Source organism: Mesocricetus auratus, unplaced genomic scaffold, assembly GCF_017639785.1.
Source record: "Mesocricetus auratus isolate SY011 unplaced genomic scaffold, BCM_Maur_2.0 Super-Scaffold_100014, whole genome shotgun sequence".
Lineage (NCBI taxonomy): Eukaryota > Metazoa > Chordata > Mammalia > Rodentia > Cricetidae > Mesocricetus > Mesocricetus auratus.
The window spans coordinates 39,336,945-39,361,297 of NW_024429197.1; the positions used below are offsets into that span (position 1 = coordinate 39,336,945).

At 40.8% G+C, this 24,353-nt stretch overlaps 1 protein-coding gene across 3 annotated transcripts in view; it reads right to left on the reverse strand.

The window, feature by feature from the left end:
* The window catches only part of Ube2u (ubiquitin conjugating enzyme E2 U), a 59,366-nt gene extending 44,834 nt beyond the window's left edge, over nt 1-14,532 (reverse strand). For 2 of the 3 annotated variants that reach the window (XM_040757110.1, XM_040757109.1), the window contains exons 1-5: nt 14,070-14,532; nt 12,260-12,341; nt 10,903-10,995; nt 8,179-8,276; nt 3,046-3,163 (exon numbers count right to left, since the gene is read on the reverse strand). In XM_040757110.1, coding sequence (XP_040613044.1) covers nt 3,046-3,163; nt 8,179-8,276; nt 10,903-10,995; nt 12,260-12,341; nt 14,070-14,135 — 457 coding nt within the window. In that variant the 5' untranslated portion in view covers nt 14,136-14,532. The remainder of the gene's footprint in view (nt 1-3,045; nt 3,164-8,178; nt 8,277-10,902; nt 10,996-12,259; nt 12,342-14,069) is intronic. The other variant, XM_040757111.1, reaches the window with a different exon arrangement.
* Between the last annotated feature and the right edge of the window lie 9,821 nt (nt 14,533-24,353).

Genomic DNA, 24,353 nt, shown 5'->3' on the forward strand with positions numbered 1-24,353 from the left:
AGCAACCTAAAAGACAAGAATGACCAGAGACACATGGTCAGTGTGGGCCCAGCCAGGGAACAGGAACTCCATGAACTGGCTTGGGCAGTTCCTGTGATATTTTGGCTAAGAATCTGGATTCATTCTGCCTGTGTCCTGAGAACTTGAGTGAAGTTGAATTTACAGCTGATGGACGAATTGGTTTGGCAGGGAAAACTTCAAGACAGGAGGGCATTTCAGCTGGCGCTGAGAAAACAGCTGTAATTGTTACAGAGATGAGCGGCACTGAGCTTGGGTTTCACTGGGACTTTGGGCAAGGTGTCCTAAGGGTAAAACCTCACCCATCAGAGGCTGAACCTTGTAAAAATCCAAATTCATTTGCAGGAAGAAAGCCTAAACTGCAGAGTTTCCCTGTTCCTCCAAAGCAACTGAATAGAGAAGTGTTTTCCCAAGGTCATCAGAACTTCACAGTATCACCTATGTGGCACTGTTTTTACAAGCATGAGAGAGAGTCATAAAGTCCTGATCAGTAGTTCTAGGCAGAGGATAAGGCAAGACAGTGTGGCAGGGTTGGAGTCCCTGCAAGGAGGTCCTGAAGTGGGCATTAAAGGTGGAGTCTAAGTTACAAGGGAGATGTCAGAATGTTGGGTATTTCAGGACCATGGGATGTGTACCAAGGCAGGCTACAGGTACAGAATGGAGCTTGTATGAGAGATTCTGCATATGCTATAGACTGGAATAGCACTGGAGCAGTAGGGGACATAAACCCGGGGAAGCCCAGATGATCCAATCATGAGCTCCAGGTGCTAAGGATGGAGCTGCAGTAGTTGGTGTTTTTCCTACTGGATTTGGGTCTTGCTTTGATCTGATCATTCCTTTCTATGCCCCTATTCTTCCCTTTTGGAATATGAATGCTTATTCTGTGCCACTGCATGTTAGAAGCCTTTGCCTTGAATCTCAAATGAGTCGAGAACCTTGGACATTTGCACTGGTAGAATTGTTGGTGACTATAGGGACTTCTGAAGTTGGATTCTATTTTGTGTTATGAGACGAACATGAGAGTTTAGGGACAAAAGTGGAAGATATTGATTGAAGGTGATGCAATTGGGTGTCGTATTGACAAGGACTGGAGCTGCAATTGTTAATCTTTATTGTGAGCTTGATGAGATCATCTAGAAGATGATGGATCTCTGAACATAACTGTGTGCTATTTTCTTAATTAGGATAGTCAGAAGTAGATAAGACCATCTATTGTGAGTGGCACCATTTGCTGGGGATGGGTCCTAGACTGCATAAATAGGAGAAAGAAAGTTGAGTACCAGCATGCATTGCTCTCTGCCTCTTGACTGTGCGTGCAACATGACCAGCTGCTTCATGCTTCTATTCCCGTGATTTCCCTACCACAGTGGACTATAACCACCATCTATAAACCAAAATAAGACTCTTCTTCCTTAAGTTGTAGTTTAAGATTTTTTTAAATCACAGAAACAGGGAAAGTAAGTTAGTGTTTGTTTTTATTTGAGCCAAGATCTTGCTGCATAGCTAAGTCTAAGTACTGGAATGGCAGGTATGTGCTATCATACTTAGCTTTAATTTCAAGTTTATCCCACAGAAGGACAAAATTGGAGTCTATTGTACAGAGTCATTTGTTGTAGAACATTCTTTGAACCCAGCTTTAAAAAATTGCTATTCATCAGCATATGGACACACTTCACCTTACAGAATATTTCTTTATAGTGAGGGTATTTGTAGGTTTCAGTGAAAGGTTAAATGGTGTATAGTCTTCACACGTCTTACAGCTATTTACTGAGAGCCAGTACTTTTCTAGAGAATGTGTCGGTGGATGGCACGGAAAACTGCTAGGTTCAGAAATGATGCCAGTGTGAAGCAATGCTATTCCTCTATGTATCGATCAACTTCGAAAGTGCCAGCCAAAGCTGGAAAAACTCCGGAAAAAAATGAATACATGTCCGGAGGCACTGGAGAAGACTTCTGATTAATACTGCTTAATTCATACTGGATCCAAAAGCCTGTGAAGGAGGAAAAATTGAACTGATCACGATGGTGATGGTACAAGCATTTACACGTCGTATGAATGGACTGTAAAACGTGGAGTCTCAGAAGGGCAGCAGGGGTGAGGTCATAAAAATATGAGAGAAAACTATGCAAAGTGATAGAAGTCTGCTGGCTGGAGAGGCAGTTATAATAGTGCACAAGGTTTCTGAATGCTTCTAGGCGGGCCAGGGCAGGAAAGACAGAACTTGCTTGCCTGTGGGAAAGCCCTCTGAGCTGCGCTGACTGGAGAGACAATACAGGAAAACAATGGAGGTGGAAGGAGCCAGCACAAAGAGTAGAGAATGCTGGCAGAGACCCAAGGATACCAATAAATAAGTAGAAAGAAGACTGGGGTGCTTCCAGCGTCATCCCCGCAGGACCATTAGAAGGAATATCTGGGAAAGGAATGCCCAGGAAGAAAGTGCTGAATGTTTTCTTCAATGGGAGGAAAGGAGGCAAGGGTTAGCAACATCTGGGGAACTACAGGTAGTCTGAGAAACACCCATTACAGATGTGAGGATAAATATTAGATGCCATAGGATGATGGATAGATGAATTTCAGCTGACAGCATCCATCTCTATCATTTACATGACCATAACATGTAATTACATTGCACTTAAAATCTTTGATGATACTTTAACACTGTGCTGGCAAGATGGCTGCTCAGCAGGCAAAAGTCCCTTGATACACAGGCTGGATGGCATGAGTTTAATAATGGGGATCCATGGTGGGAGGAGAGAACAAACTCCTTCAAGTCTTCCTCTCATCTCCACACATGCACCGTGTCTACCCACTCATGCAAACCACACATTAATAATAAAAAATTAAAAGTGTAAAAGGACCAACTGAGTGGTTTGAAAAATAGTCATTGGAGAGGAAATTTAATGTCATTTCATTACTGAAAATGGATACAGAAAATATTAAAATATCCTTTACAAGTCAATTATTTGCTCTAAATATTTCATGTAGAGATGCTAATTGCCAAGGAAAACCTTGCAAGCAATTCTTACCTGGTGCTGGCTGGGAAAGTTTCTGAATTACTCTTCTATACATAGACTCATCTTTAATGAACAGCTGTGCTGCTTCCAAATTCACTGGGTTTTCTAGGATAGGGTTGGAAAGCATGACCTAAAAGAAAGCACATACAGCAAACAAGTTTAAAATAAAATTTTCTTGGAATAGCAAGGCAAGCCAATGCATGTAAACTCAACAAGCATTTAACGAGTGCCTCGTATGTCTATACATCCTAGGAAATAGGCATAGAGATGATGAGATACAGATCATCCCCGGGAAACTCACTCTATCTTGCTTTTATTTTGTGTATTCATTAAACACTGGGATCAAAGCAAAAGCTTTTTCCCCCTCTATAACATCCATTCCTTTCATATAAATTTAAATTGGATTTTTATGTAAAGTAGGCTAGGCATCAGAGAACAATGAAAAAACTTCCATTACATACTAATAGGAGACCACATTAGAGCATGGATAAACACACAGGTATGGAAGCTTACACACAAGTGTCGATATCCCTTTCAGGCACTAAATGATTGATTTATGTCTGTAGTAGCATTCTGTGATTGTTGTGACTATCACAAATTAGCATCTTAAAAGAAAAAAATCTTGTAATCTCTGTATTTTTAGGTGGAAAACCCAGGATGTATGACTAGTTTCCAGACTGAACAAGGTCAGAGGCCACGAGGCAGCAGGCTGGGCTCTTGGCAGAAGAATCTGATATGTTCTCACAAGCATGAGGTTGGATGAATTGAGTTCCTTGCAGCTGTAGCATTGAGGATCTCATTATTGCTCAGACTGTTAGCTGTGTGCCAGCCTTTGCTCCTATAGACATCTCTTCAGTCCTTGTCTTTGACATTTAGCATCTCAGAGCCAGCCATGGTGTGAGAAAACCTCCCAGAGCTTGGAATCTGACCTTTCCTTTGGTCACATTCCTTCTTCAACTGTCTTCATTCTCCTACCTTCCAATGCTAAGAGACAATCAACACTTCACATAGTATAGACTAACTTTCTTGTCTTAAGGTGAGCTGACTGATAACCAAAATTCTGTAGGTAGTCCATTCACAGTAGTATGTAGGTTAGTGTGATGGGGGAAGTCCTATGTATATGTCAATAAAGCACTGTTGGCCAATAGGGAACCAAGATAGGTGGGACTAGTTGTCCAGGAGGACTCTGGGTAGGAGAAACACGGAGAGTCAAGATGTAATGCCATGGGGTAGGAAGCCCGGAACTATTCTCCGGTAAGAGAAATACTTAGATTAACAATTATGGGATAAATACTTAAGTCAGAGCTAGCCAGTAAGAAACAAGCAAGACCAACAGCTTCATAATTAATATAGCCTCCTGTGTGTTTATTTGGGACTGATGCGGCTCTGGAGCCAGGCTGGCAGGAAGGCTTCTCTCAAGGAAAAGGCTTCCCTTACATTAGTGTTTTGGGGGAACCCCTTTAAAATTCTGCATACCACAGAATCCATGCACTTGGGTCAAACAGATGACCAGTGGTGACCAAAATTGTGGTGCTAGACCATGATTTGCTTCTTGGTCACCTAAAAAATTGCTTTACTCTAAGCTGAAAATGTTTGTTATAATAATTCAATATTTTGAACCTTGCATGTTATAATACACAGGCTGATAGAACACAGTGAACAGGATTATTGCAGGCACTACTTGTGCCTGTTTGTTTTTTGTTTGTCAACTTTACAAAAACTGGGGCCATCTGGGAAAAGGGCACCTTTATTGAGGAATAGCCTCCATCAACTTGGCCTGTCGGCAAGCCTATGGTCCATTTTCTTGATTAATGATTGATGTAGAAGGACCCAGCCCACTGTAGGTAGTGCCCCTCCAGGCAGGTAGTTCTGAGATGTATCAAGCTGAGCATGCCACGAGGAATGACCACTCCTTTGTGATCTCTGTGTCAGTTCTTGACTCCAGGTTTCTGCCTCGAGTTCCTGTCATGGCTTCCCCAGTGATGGATGGTGATCAGAAAGTGTAAGTTAATAAACCCTTCCATCTCCATGTTAATTTTGTTTAATGTTTTATCACAGCAACAGAGAAACAAACTAGGATACTGCTATCATACTTCAGTGTGGATACAGGGAAAAAGGAAGAATTGCAGCTGAAAAGTTAATAAAAAAACCAGGTAGGCAAGATAGCTCAGTGGGTAATGGTATTTACCATCAAGCCTGACTATCATGTTTGATCCCTGGAACACACATGGTGGAAGGGGAACTGAGTCCCATAAGCTGTCCTCTGACATCCACATGCACTTCATGGCCTGTCACCCCCAAATAAAGAGACAAAGGTAAACATAAATAACATGAAAAAGTCATGTATGGTGGCACACATCTGGGCAGATGGAAGCAGGAGAGGTGAATTTGAGGTCAGCCAGGACTTCATAGTGAGCCCCTTCCTTAAAGCAAGCAAGCAAAGAAAGAAAAAAGGAGGCAAGGGAGATGGTTCATGGGTGATGGGGCTTGCTGCCAAGCTTCACTACGTGAGTCTGGTCCCCAGGGCCCACACAGTGAAAGGAGAGAAACTTCTCCAGAAAGTTGTCCTTTGACTCCCATGTGCATGTTGTAGCGCGCACGCGCACACACACACACACACACACACACACACACACACACACACACACACAGTAAGTGATAAATGCATACAGAAAACCATAAGCAAAACCAAAACAAAAAAGTGCAAGTTATAGCAGACTTTCTCAAATGAACGCAATCATTTTGACATCTGATATTTCAAAAGTAACAGGCATTCTCTCCTATTACTAGAGTTTTCTCTTCGAGAAACACATTCAGGTTGCATTTCCAGGATCATGAAAATTGCCTACGTAAGGATTCAGTGCATATCCCACCTGATCTTTCAAAGTGGGTGGGAAGCCGAGGAGACTAATTTTCAAGAGCAAGCTTTTGGTCTGTGACTGGAGAGAATCTTATTCAGCAAGGCGCATCTGGCAAATCTAACTGCTTATTTTCTCATTAACTGTGTGTCTGAGACTTACGCACATAGCATATACTCAGCTTTTGCATGCACTTAATGATTTTTCTAAAAATTGGCCTGTTAGTGTATGTTATTAGTATATTAGCATATGTGTAAGTCAGACACACTGCTAAAGGAGCCAAGTATAACAAAGACCCAGTCTTTAACTTAGCCACATGGTGATGGAATTTCAATAACAAAAATCTCCAGAGATAAACGGACCATTCTGGATCTTCAGTAAGTGACTACAACAATAGAGAGATAGATTTTATAATATCCATTTGGTTGCAGTCCATGGTTTTGAAATTTGATTTATCGATGAGTATTGATTTTTACCTTTTTATTTTATGTGAATTAGAAAATCTGATTATTTAAGATTGCAATCTTTCTGGTGTGATGACTAGTATTTTTAAAATACTTTAAAGGATATTTAAAGTGCCATCTCTGAGAAAAGCAACAATATGGTAATTAATATGCTTTTTCATTCAAAAGGAAGTAAACAATAATTATGATCTGTATTTGTGGTGTCCATTACTAGTAACCATTGGTCACAGGCAGTGATTTAAATGAAATTACTGAAGAGTAAGGGAAAACTTCAATGAGGCTATCAACTATACTCAATAGAAAAAGAGTTCAGGAAATAGTATGCACATTGAATTGCCACAGTACTTGGGTAGAAACCTAAACACTGGCAAGGCAAGCATCCTCCAAACCAAAGCCATAAATCCTGCCCTAGTAAAAGGAATTAGGAAAGACATATGAGAGAGAGAATCACTTGGCCTCACTATGATGTGAAGAGCCCTTGATGGACAGTCTGGATAGCAGGAGAAAGATGGGTGGCCATCTGATGGAGAGGTGACCGAGCATTACTCGAGGTTCAAGCCTTGTTTGGGTTTGTACTGTTAGAGTTTGCAACTCTGTAAATTCTTTTTGATCAGAATTGCATCAAGTAATGTGAGGGCAGAAAAGCATGGGGACACAAAAGTGTGTCTGAGCCCGACTGCAAAAAGCAGGTCCTCTGTTATGGGACAGAATTTGTACTTAGCCCTGAAGAGAATGTGAGAGCCAACGGGTGATTCTAACATTGAGTCATCTCTCCTGCTCCAGGTCTCAGATTTCTCTATCAGAACACAAGCTCACACTGGTAGGTGGATGTTCAATATATGTTTATAGAATGAATGAATGAAATGAATGGTTTTAAAAGTGACATTTTAATCTGCCAAGATGATTCGCCATAATATTAACTTTTATTTTCAGGAATAAGAAATCAAAATTATAGTACAATCCTGGTGAAAAATTGAATTGTGTTAAAATTATTCTCCAGGTAGTCCAAATGCTCAAAATTTAATAATTTGTCACCGATATTCTTGATGACAAATAGATTCCTTGGGAGAATATTGCAGTCAAAGCAATGCTACTGAAATAATTGATGTTAGCATTTGATGAAAAAGGAGGACATGTGATGGAGGTGTATGTGTCTGAGGACGTGAGCTCAGCGGTGAATGTGGCATTTGGGAACCAGACATTGACCTGAGGAGAGAGTATCTTTGGTTTCATTATTCACCACATTTGATATGAACACTTATAAGAGAAAGAGAGCAGCTAGCATTGTCTGGAACACAGAAAAAAGCTGAATATTTTAAGGTGTAACCAGTGACTAACTCCTCTGAGGCAGACGAGGCCCAGGAACTAGGAAAAACTCCAAAGACACGTTCAGTGTTAGAAGCTGAAATAAAGCCCGGCTGTATGTCTGTAATTTAAAGCATCTCAGTGGTTTTTTTCTTCTTTCATAAAATGTGTATTCTTTGTCTGTGAAGGGCTTTAACCATCAATTTCAAAATAAGTCTTCAGCTGAAGATCCACTCTTCAGTTCAAGATGAAGACATTTTGATTGACACCAGCTTGCTAAGGTCCTCTAGGCATTTGAATACGTTGAGTACATGTTAACCCTTGTGTGATGAGTAGGTGGGAGCATTAAATGTGTTAAACCATTAAGTTAGGCATGGTGTACATGCCTGTAATTCCAGCGCTCAGGAGGTGGAGGCAGGATAATCAGGAGTTCAAGGTCAACCTGGGGCTACATAGTGAGGCCTGTCTTAAGTAGAATCTAACACACAGAAAGAGCATTACAGTAACTGTATTCTTACCTGTAGAGCAAGTAAGATGCTGCTTAGTGTATAATTTGTGTTCCAGTTGTCAAGGCTGTTCAAAAAGTCTATACTGGGCTGACCGGTATACAGGTCTACTGTATTAAAACAACGTATTAATTTTAGCATTCAAAACTTATAGAGCATCATATTGACACATCAAGAAAACTATTTCATCTACTCTTCTTCCTCTTTTCCTATTTCATATAATGATAGTCACTGCGTGGGTCTCCAGTGTCCATCAGCTTTAGCTGATTATAGGCTCCTGGTGCAGCAATTCGATAATATGAATTTCAAATATAGTATGTTCTTGAGGCTTGTGTGTGAGTGTGTATGTGTGTGATTCACATGTGCATGTGTGTATGGGTGTGCATGCCTGTGAATGCCAAGAAGCCAGAGGAGGAGGCCAGGTACCCTGCTCTGTCTGTCTCCATCTTACTTCTTTGAGAAAGGGTTTCTCATTGAAGCTGGTGGTCATTAAGTCCTAGCAATCCTCTTGCTCGGAGCTCCCCCTCTCTCCACACATTGCTGGTGTTAGAGGGGTGGGTGGCTGTGACTGGAGTTTTACATGAGTACATAAGATTTGAAGTCAGGTTCTTATGCTTGCACAAGCCATCTGCCCAGCTGCAAAACTAATTTTAATTACAAAAATAATAGGGAAAAAGTATATAAGAAAATATAAAGTAAAATATGAATGTTCCCTGCCTAACAATTCTGCTATTAAGTCACATTGATCTACAAACTTCCTTCTGTATACCTGTAAGTGCTCAACTGTTTATCACACGAAAGGACACTTTTACATTGTGTTTTTTTTCATTTAAAATAAATGTGCAACATATCTCTAGTTGTATTTATTTATTAAAATTGACTTACATTCATCTGTGTGTGTGCGTGTGTGTGTGTATGCATGCATGTGCATATACCCATGTACTCCAATGTATGTCCAGAGGTCAGAGGACAACTTGTGGGAGTTGGGGATTGTCAGGCTGCTCAGCTGGTGCCCTTCCCTGATGGATCACTTTGCTGGTTCAGATATGTTTATTAAAAAGACATGACTATTCTAAGGACACCACAGTGACAAAGAAAATAAATCCAGTTTTCATAGGCCTTCCTTTTTCTACATAGGGGAAAGATGTAGTATATAGAAAATTTCACTTAAAAACTTCCTATGTAAAAAAATTTCTTTGTCAACAGCCATTGTTTGTATATATAGGTTGGGAATCCGTGGGTTCAACAGAGGTTCAGAAGTATTCAGAAAAGATAAAATTTATATTGAATTTGTACAAACATTTTTCCTGTCAATATTTCTGAGACAATGTAGTAGACCAACCATGCATATTGTTAAGTAACCCAGCAATGATTTGAAGTACATGGGAGAAGACGCAGCAAGGCTGCGGGCTAAGTGTACTGGAAATGGGCATCCTTCAATATAACATACTCTTGTGCTACTATATCTACAGGATAATCTATAAACCTGGAAAAATATATTATACCCAATTATAAATTTTCAAATCACTTCCCTAAAAGGTCATCATCATGTCAAGGAATAATGTCTGCCCAAGCCCACTAAAACTGAGTTTTAATGCTTTTAAAATTCTGTAAACAGAAGTGATGAGTCCCAATGTTTTGATATGCATCTATTTTCTTCACAATGAGATTGTGTTGTTGTGTTCTGTCTATCCAGTGTTTCTTCATGGATTTCACACTGTTTTCTGGTAGTTCACAAGGGTTCTTTATGTGGTGTATATATTCTATCCTGTACCACGAATGGTCCCTGAGTTTGCATAATGCAGTCTGTTATGCTTTAGTTTGTTTATAATGTGCACAGCTATAAAGGTTTTTAAAAGTTTGTATAGCTTAGATGTCATGATTTTCAGTAGTTTCAGGGAGAGGCTCCTATACAAACCGGCAAACAGTTGCATCACCTTGTCTTCTGTTTAGAATCCAATTAAACAGTTGCATCACCTTGTCTTCTGTTTTAGAATCCAATTAAACAGTTGCATCACCTTGTCTTCTGTTTTAGAATCCAATTAAAGGAAATGCGATGCTTCAGGCAACCACTTTACATAGAACTCAGCAGAGCAACCTGACATACTTTTCCCCCCAAAGATTAAGTTATCTCGTGTATTATTTTTATAAGATGAAAACTTAGATTTAACTTAAACAATAAATAGTGTACTATCCAGCCATTTAAGACGGTCTTTTACAGATTGCATGGAAATGCAAGACGGGACTGGGGAGATGGATTCTCTGTCAAGAGCACTGCTGAGCTTGGTTCGTAGCACTCACACTGGGTGGCTCATAAAGACCTGTAACACCTGCTCCCGGGGATCCAAAACCCTCTTCTGACCTGCACAGCACCGCACTCATGTGCACAGCCCTCACCCGTCACATACATACATAATTAAAACTAACAAGTTTCCAAGGCAGGAAAGCATACCATTTAAAGTAAAACTAGATTACAAACCATACATCACATCTCAATTTTGGAAAAATGTGTGCACAGAAAAATGAGGACTGATGAGGTAAACTATTGAAAATGGTTTCACCATTAGGATTCAAAGGGATTGCCATTTTTTCTGTCTTTTAAAGCTTCTCCAGTGAGCATTCTTACTTTAATTGTAGGTTGTTAAAGAGGAACATGGTTATTAAGCACCCCCCCCCGAAAGATTGTATAGACAAAGCCATAATAGCACAACAATAAGAGTCTCACTTAGTCCTTACCATTTGGATGAAAAGGAATTGTTAGAAATTTCACAGCTGGAGGAGCAAGGTTGTATTCTGGTGTAAAATCTATTGCCAGGTGGAAAACAAATCCTGTAATATAGAAATGAATGATGACATTAAAGTGTTATGGTTAGCTCTAGCCTGATTGAACACTGGAGGTCTTCTATGATTAAACCTATCCATTATTTTCTTGTTTTTTCCTTCAATATAATTTTCTTATTTTTTTAAGTGCGTGTGTGTGTGTGTGTGTGTGTGTGTGTCTGTGCACGCTTGCACGAATCCACATGAGCATGTACGTTAGAGGACAACATGCCAAAGACAGCCTTTGCCTTCTACTGCATGGGTTCTGGGATTTGAACTCATGTCTTTAGGCTCGGCAGCAAGTGCTCTTACCTGCTGAGCCATCTCACCAGCTGCTTCCCTGTGACTTTCTTAAATTCCTTCAGTGTGCACAGGCCATTCTTTGTTGTGAACCAGACCCTTTTCCACATGACTGCACTCAGTTGGAGTTTCTTTCTCCCACAGTTCTTGGCACTCAGGGTCTCTGTCCCCTGCACACTGCCTCCTCTCATATTGATGGAACTCCTCTTTCCCACAAACTGCAGCAACCCTTCTTGCCCGCAGCATGAATGTCCCTCTCCTTTAGAACTTGGCTACTCAAATGCTCCTTCCTTTGAAAGCCCTCTTGACTCCTGTGGGTGGGATTGCTAATCCCTCCCCCTTCTTTGGCATTCTTTCCAAAATCCATGGCAACATAAATTATATTTTACTGTCATTGTTGTTTTATGTTTGTCTCACTCACTTCACTTAAAGACTCTCCTTTAAATAAATAACTGAAATAACTCATAGTTAATAAAGTTTATAGTGGTCTGGGTTCCTTGAGGATTTGACTTCTGGAAATTTAGGGGGAAATTATGAAAGGAAAGCCAAGAAATAAGTGTGGAATGCTGAAGTTAACAGGGAATTTGATAGGTAGTCCCTGCTCTCATGTAGACTGTTGGCGAATATTCTGATAAATACACTTTATTGTGTTTGCTTCTTAAAAATACAGTAACGCGGAACTGGAGAGATGGCTCAGCAGTTAAGAGCAATGGCTGTTCTTCCGGAGGACCCAGGTTCAATTCTCAGCACCTCCATGGCAGCTTATAAATGCCTGTAACTGCAGTTCCAGGGGTTCTGATACCGTCACACAGACATACATGCAGGCAAGATGTGAATGCACATGAAATAAAAATAATAAATAAATAAAAATTTGAAAAGGGAACAAACACAGTAACATTAAGGTCCAGGAGTTGATCCCTAGCTCCCCCTTCCCTGCCATCTCTCAAGACAGATTGACTTTGGAAACACAAACCTTCCCAGATTGAATTCTCAAGTCCTTGGATCTGAGCTTCCCAGGTCATCAGATCTTCACTTACAGGAAAAGCAGTAACACCCTGTCATAAAAAAAAAAACAGTAAAACAAAAATAGATTAAAGTGACCTGCTTTGAAAATCAGAGTCTGGGTTTCATTTAATTTCAAAACCTTGATTTTTTTTCTTGATAGTTTTATTTGTTGATATGGGGAAGTGCTGCTTGTCTTAAGTTAAGGTAGTTGCTAGGGAACACATGAAATGATAGTAAATTAAAAACAAATTGCTAAGCATAGAAATCACTAGTGGGACCAGAAAACTGAGACAGTATATGTGGAGGGCATGATCATTTAAGATCCAATGGAAAAAGGGGGAAATATTTAGGAATTGGAAAGCACGTGTTTCCTGAAAGTTCTGGAAGATGATGAATGTCATGTGGAAGGCATGATGTAGGGACATTTTCACTAAAAAATTCTGAACTCAAGTTCGTTGTATTTATGAGTTGGAGTTTTTCTTGTGTTATGAAAGAGAATATAAAGTTAATTGCATTTCTAGTTCTAACTCTGCCATGATTTTTGTTTGCTTTTGGTAATGGATAAATGGATAAAAATATGTTCAGTCTTGAAAGTGTAAAATCCAATGTGAAGCTCCACAGTTTCTTTTTCCAAATGGCCATTATAAATATGTGGAGGTTCACTGAAATGTACGTATATGCTTTAAGTATGGTTAATTTAGATGTGATTTTTAAAAAATTTTCATTAAACTTTACAAAACTTTTTTAGGAAAAGAAAATAAAAATGCCCAGCTTACTGTTGTATATAAAAGCAAACTTTTCCTATATTTAAGTATTGTTTCTATGAAGAGACAAGAATGTGTTTCACAAAAATCATAACAGCTACGCTGAGTGTACCTGAATAAGTTCAGCAAATTATTTCTGAGCCAACATAGTGAATAAGTAAGTGCAGTGACTATCAAAGCAAGCACTATATTTGTCTTTCTTCATTATCTGCACTGATATAATCCACCACTAAATTCTATTATGCCAGAGAACAACAACGTTTAGACCAAACAGAAGTGCTATTCAATATGAGGTCCACACACCCGTAATGCATATATAGTTGATCCTAAGCATCTCCAGAGGGTTTTAAAAAAGTGTGTTTATAGTGGGCATGAAATGAACATGTATTATGACCTACCACCAACAGGGCTATTGTTAGTACAACTGCACACACTCTTCTAAGGATGGCTTTGTTTCTATGTTTTTAAAAAGCATTTCCCCTTTCTCCCTCTCATTTATTTTTCATTTTCCATAAATTAACCCAATGGCACAAATGAACATCAATAACTTCACTGGGGTCATTGGGCAAAGGGTATTTTTTTCTGCATTAAAATTAGAAGGCAAAGCCACTTATGCCTTGTGTTGGTAAAAGAAAGAAGTACTAGAGAGTATGCAATAGAACACAAAGCGTCAGAAAATGATGGAGTGTATCTTGGGACAAATCTATACGGAATCTGGGTGCTAGTTTGCTGGTAGGAAAACGAAACACTACTTGGCTACGATATTAATGAGTACGAATTGAATTTTCCAGTCACTCCTTGACACACTCTGATAATCCGGGGCTTCAGCTTAGAGACATTGCCCCTCACAATATACTTAAAATTGTTACCCATCATAACCTTGAAACAGTAGTTATCATTCTGGAATACTATAGTGGGAAAGTCGGTATAGTTCAATCATGGTTTATGGAATAAATACGTACTAGCCTGCTTCATCACCGGATGAAACAGAACCCTCCACACCCCTGTACTTACCTCATTTGTGTTGCGTTGTAACTGCTCGAGCTCTCTTCTCAGCAAGATGTAAGCTCTGGAGTGCATGGTGAAGCAGTGGAGGGACTGCCACCTGTCCCTGAACTACTCTGGGTGGAACTCTTTTGGCAGAGGTCTCGAGTTACCCTCTTGACCCCTGGTTAACGGTTACTAGTTCCCCAGTTAAATGACTGCTAAGTTTCGATTTTGTTGTGACTTCCCACCTCTCTGACGCCCCCAAGCAGAGACCTCCAGAACTGAGGTCCTTCTTATCCGAGGTATCTCACTGCCAGCCACCACCCACAAGACAAACTTGGGGGACCATTTTAGAGAAGCCCGTGCTGTGAGCACGCGAAGAGGGAGTGGAAAGGGCAAGCCCGAAGCAGTGCTGGCAAGTTCTCTTTCTACCTTACAGGTGAAAGCAGTGTCAGCTCAGCTGGACGAAGCAAACCAGTTGCTAAGCGACAGGCCTTTGGAGGAGGTGCCACCTTGAGGTTGCGGCTCCTCTTAGCCAATCGATGAACAGTCTCCGTGGGGAAGGCCAATGAAGTCAGCATTCAAGATGGCAATCCCCGCCCCTCAGTGCTCCGGGACTCCGCTGGTGTAGAGGGCTTTCCCTGCATCCTAGGACTGTAAACTGTAAACAGCCGCCTTTCGCAAAAACTTTCCAAAAGCCAATTTAAAACCCAAAACCATTCCTGCTTCCCACCTAGGCTTCTACCCCAATTTACTCACCTCTTTTCCAGGCTGGATAGCTGACAGCAATCCCAACCCTCTTCATGTCTTTCACTCATTTTCCTAACTTCGCTCAAGTTAACAACAGCCTTGTCACTTGCCTAGTAGACACAGAGCATCCTCTCATAGGACCTGCCAACCATAGATTTAAACTAACATGTGAGCATGCGATTCCTGCCTAAAGTACTTTAACGGGAACTTGCTACTTCCCCGGTTCATTTTGCCTCCATCTTCAGCATTTTAAACGGCGACTGTTTTCTCCTACGCTGCTGTTTCTCTCACCCCGATTCACACTTGAGGTGCCCTTGGTACTGAACTGCATGCCCTTTTCCCGTGTCTACCAACCATCCTCTTTGCCCGAGTTTCATTCCTGTTCTCTGATGATCAATGCTTACACATTGGAAACTCCTAAATTCCTCTTGCAAAGCCTTTTGGAGCCACCAGGATGAGTTGTCTCTAATTTAACCTGGGTTCATCTTTGCATATTACTACCATGTAACCATCACCCACCAGAATATAAATGGTGGCATGTCTATTCCTCACTGCCAGCTCCGAAGCAGGTGACTCAGAAAGGCATCAAGACATGACTGAATGAATTGAACCGAGCAGGATGAAAGATTGGGGGTAAAGAGAGATAACAATGGAAGTCCCAGACACAAGCAAAGATGTGCAGACAATTGCTGGGACATGACTCAGCTCTTAGCATACAGAGACTTAATGTCTAGCTGAGGATAGCAAGGAGGGCAGCCATGGAACACGGACAGAGCAGAGGAGAAGAGGAGGGCAGGAAGGCTTGGGTTCTGAGCAGTCAATTGTGAGTGGTGCTAGCTCTGAGCAGGTTATACAAGAGAGCAGGCTGAGCAAGTCATGGGGAGCAAGCTAGTAGGCAGCGCCTCTCTATGGCTTCTGCATCCTTTTCTGCCTCTAGGTTCCTGTCTTGAATTCTTGCTCTGGATTCTCTCAGTGACAGACTGTAAGCTGGAAGATGAAATAAACATTTCTATCTCAAGTTGCTTTTAGTCATGGTATTTATCACAGTATTAGAAACTAAACGAGGACAGGGCTAAAATAACTCAATCAGGAAACTTCACCCCACTCCCAGGTCCTCTACTATCTTCATATGTGGTTGTAACCAAGCAGAAGCTTGCAAGGACCTGGGCTGTATCACAGCATATCTGTTTTATTAGCAATTGTAGTCTTGAAGAAGTTAGTCCCATGATACGCATGTTTTCTCATCCTTACATGAGTTAGTGCTAACATGTTGCAAGGACATTGTGAGTAGTAAGAGAAGTAACCCTCTTTGGCACAGATAGCTAACACGTTCTATGAGCTGGTCATTGTGTTAAGTGCCTTGTGAGAATTAGTTTTAGCCTCCAAAACAAGTTGTAAGTATGCACTCATGATTTGAATTTACAGATGGGGACGCTGAGGTCCAGAGACAACAGACAGTTGGCAGCTGAGTGCAACAGAGGCAGGAGGCAAACCCAGGGTACTAGCTCTGTCACCCACGTTTTTAACCACTGGTCACACTGCCTCCCACTATTTCTTTTTTTCCTCTTCATTTGTTTCACATGTCAATCCCAGCTCCCTCTCCCTCCCCTCCTCCCCATCCCTCCCGACCAGGCCCCTCAACCCCCCACCCAATCTTCACTCTGATCCCTAGGAAGAGTGAGGCCCTCCATGGTGTATCTCCAGAGTCTGTCATGTCATCCAGGGTAGGGTCTAGGCCCTCCTTCAAGAGTCCTGGCTGAGAGAGCCTCCCGTATTGTGGCATGGGCACTCAATACTACCCAAGGCCCCATAGATTACCTGGGTTTCCTAACTGACATCCACATTCAGGTGCCTTCCATTATTTCATGTCCTACCAAATAAGCACTCTGTGCTGCATTAACAGATTTCCACTCCTCTCATTAGTGGGTGACACTATCTGTGTGCATCTGTAGTTTTGTTTCTACTGACTGTTCTAGCTTCATTTTCACCTGTAAATTTCTTATTCTTAGATTTTCTTTTTAGTTTTGAGTCCATAACTTACTTACAACATATATCCCTTTCCTCACCTCCCTCCAAACCTTGCCATATACCCCATCCCACTCCTCTTCCAATTCATGCTCTATTTTTTCATTAATTGTTATTGCATACATATATACACATGTATAAACATATATTCCTAAATATAACCTATTGAGTCTATATAATGTTATTTGGATGTATGTTTTCAGGGCTGATGTTTGGCACTGTATGACCAATTTGCTTCTAGGGAGGACCACCCTTCCTACTCCCAGCTTTACAATTGCCTGTAGTTCTTTGTGTAAGGTTGAGGTATCTTGGGCTTCTTCCCATCCAATTTGATATGCTCATTGGTGTCGTCCTTGTTCAGTTCATGTTTGGGTGGTCATGTTGGTGAGACCTTATGAGTGTACCTTCTGATGTTACTAGGAGACAAAATCTTACAGCAAATTCTTTGACCCTCTGGCTCTTATATCTTTTCACCTCCTGTCCTACAACATTCCCTGAACCTTAGGTGTGGGAGTGTTTTGTAGCTGTATTCCCTGGGACTGGACTCCACAATTCTGTATTTTGGTTGTGATTTTCCGTAGTGGTCTCCATATGATTCAAAGAGAAGTTTCCTTGAAGATTATACTCTGTGGGGGCAAGGGCAGATGGTTATAAATAGTTAATATTATACTGGTTAATTTGTGGTTGTCGATTACCTTCTAATAATCATGAGTTTGCTAGCATTGAGTAGTTAGCTAGGTTTACAATACCAGGAATGACATCTCTGTTGTTGAATGGGTCTTAAGTCCAATTAGAGAGCTGTTGGTTTGTTATTAAGCTATTCATGCCCCTGCTTCACCCTTAGGGTTATGCTGGTTGTTGATGTGGTGCCTAGGCATCATAGCTGGGTAGGTCTGTTGTTTGTCTCCCTCCCTCTGGTACTGTAAAAGCTAGTCCCCAGTTAAGGGGCATTCAGGTCACTTCTAGCTGAGGGTGTCTCTGGGTTCTGTTTCTAAAATGCATGGTGTCTTCAATGACAAAGACTTACCTTCCACCTCTGGGGGGTAATGAAGGGCAACAGCAACAGGCTGTATGTTTGGAGAGTCTCTTAGACAACCCCTACTAACAACTCAAAGGAGGGGTTCTCATGTCTGGGTTTTTGATAGGTGGTCTTTGGCTCTTGGAGGGAGTATCATTAGTCCAGATGAGAGGAGTTTGTTAAAACTTTATCTGTATAGTTACAAGACTGAATTATGTGTATTGTGGAGTTTTTTGAAGGTGAATAGTTAATAGTATGATTCCTTGTGGCTTTTTCAGACATCCATATTGTTATTATCAGCCTCCATCCTTCTCTACTTACCTCTGTCCCTGTTCCATTAGGAGGCCCCTTCATTTCCATCAGATCACTTGTATCCTGCTATTTCCTTTTACCCTCTTTACACATTCTTCTGCTTTTACCTCCATTCCCCTCCCTACAGACTCCCTTCTTTTCCCATTTCCCATTTCCTCTCTTTTGTTCCCTAAATCCCTATCCTGACAATGGTCCCATTTCACTTTCCTGGTATTTCTAGTTACTTCAGGCCATGTACTCACATTTGAAGATCTGGAGCTAGGAGCCTCCAATGAAAAAGAACAGGTAACATTCGTCTTTCTGGTTCAATATGATCTTTTCTGGTTCCATCCACTTACCTGGGAAGTTCATGATTTCACTTTTCTTTACAGCCAAATAGTATTCTACAGTGCACTGTCCATTTGTTGGTTTAGGGCATTTAGGTTGTTTCTATTTCCTAGATATTGTAAAGAGAGCAACAATGAACACAGCTAAACAAGTGTCTGTGGAGTATGATTCTGAGTCCTTTGGGCACGTGTTTAGGAGTGGAATAGGTGGGTCATATGGTAGATTTATTTTTAGTTGTTTTCTGAGAATTCACCACTCTGATTTCCATAGCGGCTGCACAGTTTGTAATCCCACCATCAGTATGTAAAGGTTTCCTTTATGCCCACATCTCCTCCAGCATTTGCTGTCAGTTGTTCCATTGATCTTTACCCTTGTGACTGGGGTAAGATAAAAGTCTCAAAGTTGTTTTGAGTTGCATTTCCCGAATATTTTTTGAGATATTTCTTAGCCATTTACATCTTCCACACCCCCTTTTCTGGAATGGGTCTCCCCCGCCCCTCTTCTTGACCTTTTCTGTTGTTGTTGTTGAGCTCTTTATATATTCTGGATATTGACCCTCTGTCACATGTGTAACTGGGAATGGTTCTCTCCTATTTTGTTGGCTTCCTCTTTACTCAGTTGATTATTTCTTTAGCTGTGCAGATATCTTTTGGTTTCATTAAGCTGACTTGTTGTCAGATGTTGACCTTAATTATTGGGCAAATGAGTCCTATTCAAGAAATCCTTTCCTATACCAATACCACGTAGAGTACTGGCCATGCTTTCTTCTAGCCATTTCAGTCTCAGGTTTTGTGCAAGTTTTTGTGCAAGATGACAGATACGGGTCTAATTTCATCCCACTGCAAGTGGACAACCAGTTTTCCTAGTGCCATTTGTTGACGATCTTTTCTTTAGTGTATATATTTTTAATGTCCTTGTCAAATATTAAGTGGCTGAAGTACTGCCCTACTTGTCTGTTTTTGTGCCAATACCATCTTGTTTTTATTACTGTGTCTCAGTAATATATCTTAAGATCTGGTAATCCCTCCAGCATTGTGAACCTAATTGACCCAGGTGAGCCCTAATGGGACTAGGACATTCTAGAAATCAGTGGTCCAGAAAACTAAGGGAGTCCACACGTGGCAGATTGATTTTCTGTTTTTAGCATTGAAAATGGAAGAGGCCATATGATGGTGTGGACAGCATGCCAGAGTTGCAAGGAGCAACTGGCCAGCAGTGACAAGAGGATCAGAGTATCTGCCCATCAACTGAAAGGCATGGGATTCTGCCACAAGCCCATGAGCCTGGAAGGGAACTTGAATTCCAGATCATAGCTGCCAACACCCTGAAACCCTGAGCAGATTATGACACAAGCCACACCTGGATCAGGTTGATGGAACCACTGAGATCAATGGATGCTATGTTGAGATGCTGAGTTATATGCAGCTTGAGTATGATTCATCTGAAATTCTTAGGATTAGAAATGTTTTCTTGACATTGGACATAAATATATGCAAACACTTCTAGTCCCCAAATCTGAAGTCCAAAACACACCAAGATCTGAAACCAAGCTTCAGGCTAGCAACTCAATAGATTCAGATTTTGAAGCCCTTCCCATTTTGGATTTTTAGATCAGGGATGCTTAACTTTATTTCATATTACATCAAAAACATCAAACAAATATAACATCTATCCAGAGGACACAGCTGCTGATCAAGACACACCATATCATGGGAAACTGGTCACTTACTGACCTGTGTTTATCCTGCTTCACCAGGAAGAGAATTTGAAGCCAGGGAATAGCTCTTCCCATGTGACTTTGCACAAGGTGAGTGGATAAATATGGAGGAGCAATCTTTAAAATTCAAGATCAGCTACAGCTCACATACAAATTTTCATCGTCCTTGGTGAGCCAGGCAACAGACAGTGTAATTGTCTGACATATGTAATGTTACTGAAGCTGTCTCCAGCTTTGAAACCAGGCTTTCCCATCCCCCCTTCTTCTTTTTAAAAATAATTCTTTCCCTGGGGACCTGAACAGATGTTTTTATTTTACTTCAACAAAAAGACTGTTTTCCTCATCCACCAGGAATATGTCTCAGTACAAAGTGTTAACCTCGTTTGGATTTGAAGCCCCACCCTCAAGAGCAAAAGAAAGTGGAGGATGGCCAAGTGTCAGCTCAGCTTCGAGAAGTGCTTTAAGTCATATTTTGACGTATGTTACGCTGTTAACCAGAAAATAAGTGCAGCACACATGCTTCTAGTCACGGGTTTCAAATCAGATGATCTCTTCTTTGTCATGAAGACCTTTTGATGTGCCTTCCCAATATTGAGTTTCTCTGCTTTTAATAATCTTATATTCCTTCCTCAATATAAATGTCACGGAAAGTACCGAACTCTAATCTTCAAAGATCAAACAGGAAGAAAGAGGTGGGCAGCCCAGCTCAGTGGCTTGAATTCCTGAAATTTCTCATTTAAAACATTTATTTTTCACTAATAAAAGCATCAGTTGAAGGCACGCTTGGTTCCTCTTTTCAAAGTCGGAGCCCCTGGATTTCAGAATTATTTAGCAAAAAAATATGATCTCTCCCCATGAGGCACCTGAGATGTAAGCCTCCTAATCTCTATTTAGAGCTAAACATGAATAACAGAAGAACTCAGAACCAATACACATTGGCTTTGATTTTACCATCCTCGGCTTTGGCTAGTGTGAGCAGCAGCCCTGGTGTGCCTGGGACAATGAACTTGGACTTGGCATTGCTAACCTAGAAGAGTCCCTTGCAAAGGGGCTTGGTTTGTCATGGTAACTTCAGTACCAAGGCACTGTTTTTTTTTTTTTTGTCTTTTTTAGTGAGAATTGTGTAATAACTTGATAAAAGCCATTTACTTGTTTTTGGAACTTGGAACTTGGCCATGAAAAAGCACCCAATTTGTTTCCTGTGACAGGCTGGCATTCAAGCCCTCATAATCAAAGTTATGAAAGTCATGCTCAGAGTCATGTTAGGAGAAGATGCTGGAGGTGTCTGTGATGAAGGAATGCAGGGTCTGCCTGGAACGCTACATGTGCTGAAGTGTTTTAGGAGAGCTGGGTCTCCTTTCATTTCCCCACCGGAAAATGCCATCTGTCGAGAGACACAGCATTTATAATATCTGAGTGCAATTGTGGATGGGTGGCTAAAAGGCACAATTATTCCAGGCTTCCTTCATGTGTGTCACTTTAGTATATCTTTCCATGGTGTTTTCAGTCACCCTCCAGGGGTAGTTCCAGAAATTCAACACAGGACAGGCTTTGAGGTTGGCTTTGCAAGGGTGGGGATGGCATATGGTTTAGGGGTGGCTGAGGGATGTGTCTTTAAGCTGTTTTTACTTATTGTGTACTTCTGAGGGCTGGTTACAACTACTGGTGGGCAAAGCCCACCCTTGGATCTCCAGCATCAGTGCCGCGTGTTCTACATTATAATATAGGCGTGAATAAGCAAACAGAATATTTTGTACTCTATTAACTTTGTTTGAAAATAATGTATCCTTTTATAAAAACTGTGTAAAACATGAGGAATTATAATATTATTTTTTGAGCTACTAGCACATGCTAGACACTTATTTTTCATTTATATAATTATATCTGTATAATACATATCTATATATTCTTACTAAATCATCTAAAAGCTTGGAATTACAAAAAGCTGTAAAATTATATGGACCAAATTTGCTGAGAACTTTGTCAGTTTTTTTCTCTATAATTACCATGATTTAGCTCATTAAAAAAAAACAAACCTATGAAACAGATATAGTTTCAGGTGAGGAAACAGTGGTTCAGTAACTGCAGTTCACATGTCTGTGGAGTGATGGGGAGATTAAAATCCTTGTTTTCCTTTGGCGGCATGGCTGATTGAGCCAGGTCCCCAAATTCACTAAGTTGGCACCGTAACTTAGCTGCTCTCTCATCCCCGAATGCTGTTATCCAGGATGCTCTACTTAGACTATCTCCTAGATAAGGAAATAGGGAACCTTACTTACTCAAGGTCAGTCAGCTCCTATGCTGGAGTAGTTGAAAATATAGACTTCTAGTCTTCCAGGAAGAAAAAGGAATCTTGGATATGGTGTGACATGCCATGTTATAGAACTTACTCTCAGGCACCTTTTCTGACACATTCTGCTGTAGTCTTTACGGGTTACAAGTTTTAGATAATTCTGACAAGAACCAAGCTGAACAATGATTGCTATAGCACAAGGATGCCTAATACATGTCACTGACCATTAAACTTTCTTGGCTGAGCGGTAAGTTGTCTAGTCTAGTATGCGAAGTTCTTTATTTTAAAATTGTTTATTTACTTATTTTTATTGACAATTTTTTAGCATACAGTATATACTTATCATAGTTTTCTCTCCCCCCACTCCTCCCAAATCTTTCCCGCCTCCCCACCCACCAAATTCCAGGTCCTTTCTTTCTCTCTCACTCTCTTGGAACTGGCTCTGTAGATCAGGCTGGCCTCGAACTAACAGAGATCCACCTGCCTCTGCCTCCCAAGTGCTGGGATTAAAGGCGTGTGTTACCAACGCCCGGCATTTCTCTTTTAGAAAAACAAAACAAACAAACAGCAAACAAAGGAAACAAGTCAAAATAAAAAAAGAAGAAATAACAAGAAACACAAAAATTAAATCCTTAAAAACACAAAATCAGAAACCAAATTATACAAACAAAAAACAAGACAAAAAAAAATGCCTAAGCAGAGCAATATGAGACAAAAAGTTCATTTTGTCTTGGCCATCTACTGCTGGGTCTGGGATCTTCCCTTAAGTGTGATTAATATACCCAGTGAGACTCCATTGGAGAAAACTAATTTTTTCTTGGCAAGTAGATGTCAGTTGGAGACAGTGTCTTGGTTAGGGATGGGAGCTCATGTTTACCCCGCTCCCCCATTAATTCTGAGATTCACAAGAGAAAAGCCAGTTCCACAATTTTGAGCCAAATTTGAAGCAAGCTTTAATTAACACTGACCAGAAGGGACTTTGGTCAGGTCCACTCTCCATAATCCCAGGAAGTGGTGAGGAGACACATTACAGGGTCTTTCTAAGGACAAAACCACATGGTCATATTTCCCATGTGGCTTTGTTATTTTCCAAGAAATACAATTCCCAGCATTCAGGAAGTTACCTGTTCCTTGGGCAGGTTGGGCTTACAAATTAATTTGACTCTTAGAGTCTCCCTTTGAGTTTTATCCTGAGTTAAATCCTTGACTCTGTGATGGTTACCTGTTTATATTGGTATCTAAATCATGCCCAGATAGGAATTATCATTTAGTTATTATATTAATGATATAAGAGCTAACAGTAATTAGCAGAAGCAGGAGGCCCAAAGGCCCTGTGATGGCTGACATCAGAGTTACTACCTAGGAGGAGCCTGGAAATGGATGGGGCACCAGCCATTTATTTCCTCTCAGGTCCCCTTTTTGTAATATTTCTTTGAGTACAGCCAGCTTATAATTCAAAATGTATAGAAATAATAATTTTCTCTTAAAACCATATAATACCTCTTTGTTCTACATAGAGCAAGCCAAGCACACTACCATATTGTAGAACTATTTCAGTTAACGAATCTACCTGTTGATAAATCTGGGCCCATTTTCCTGGTATGCCAGTTGGCATTACAGGTAGCCACTTTCTCCCATGCCGGAGACTTTCCTTTCCACTTAGCATTTCAACCTGTTGTGGAGGCAAGGGATGATATCCTCTATTCTCTAATTATTTCCAGCTAAAACTAGGGCATCACTGTCAGGTCCCAGGAAGACTGAAAGGCTATCAAAGGCTGGCCTGGGCAGTCAGTGGAGCATTCATCAGAAGCATCTAGGAGCTGACCCAGCTGAAGAGGAGCAATTGCATAGGTAGGTTGGACTGGTTTA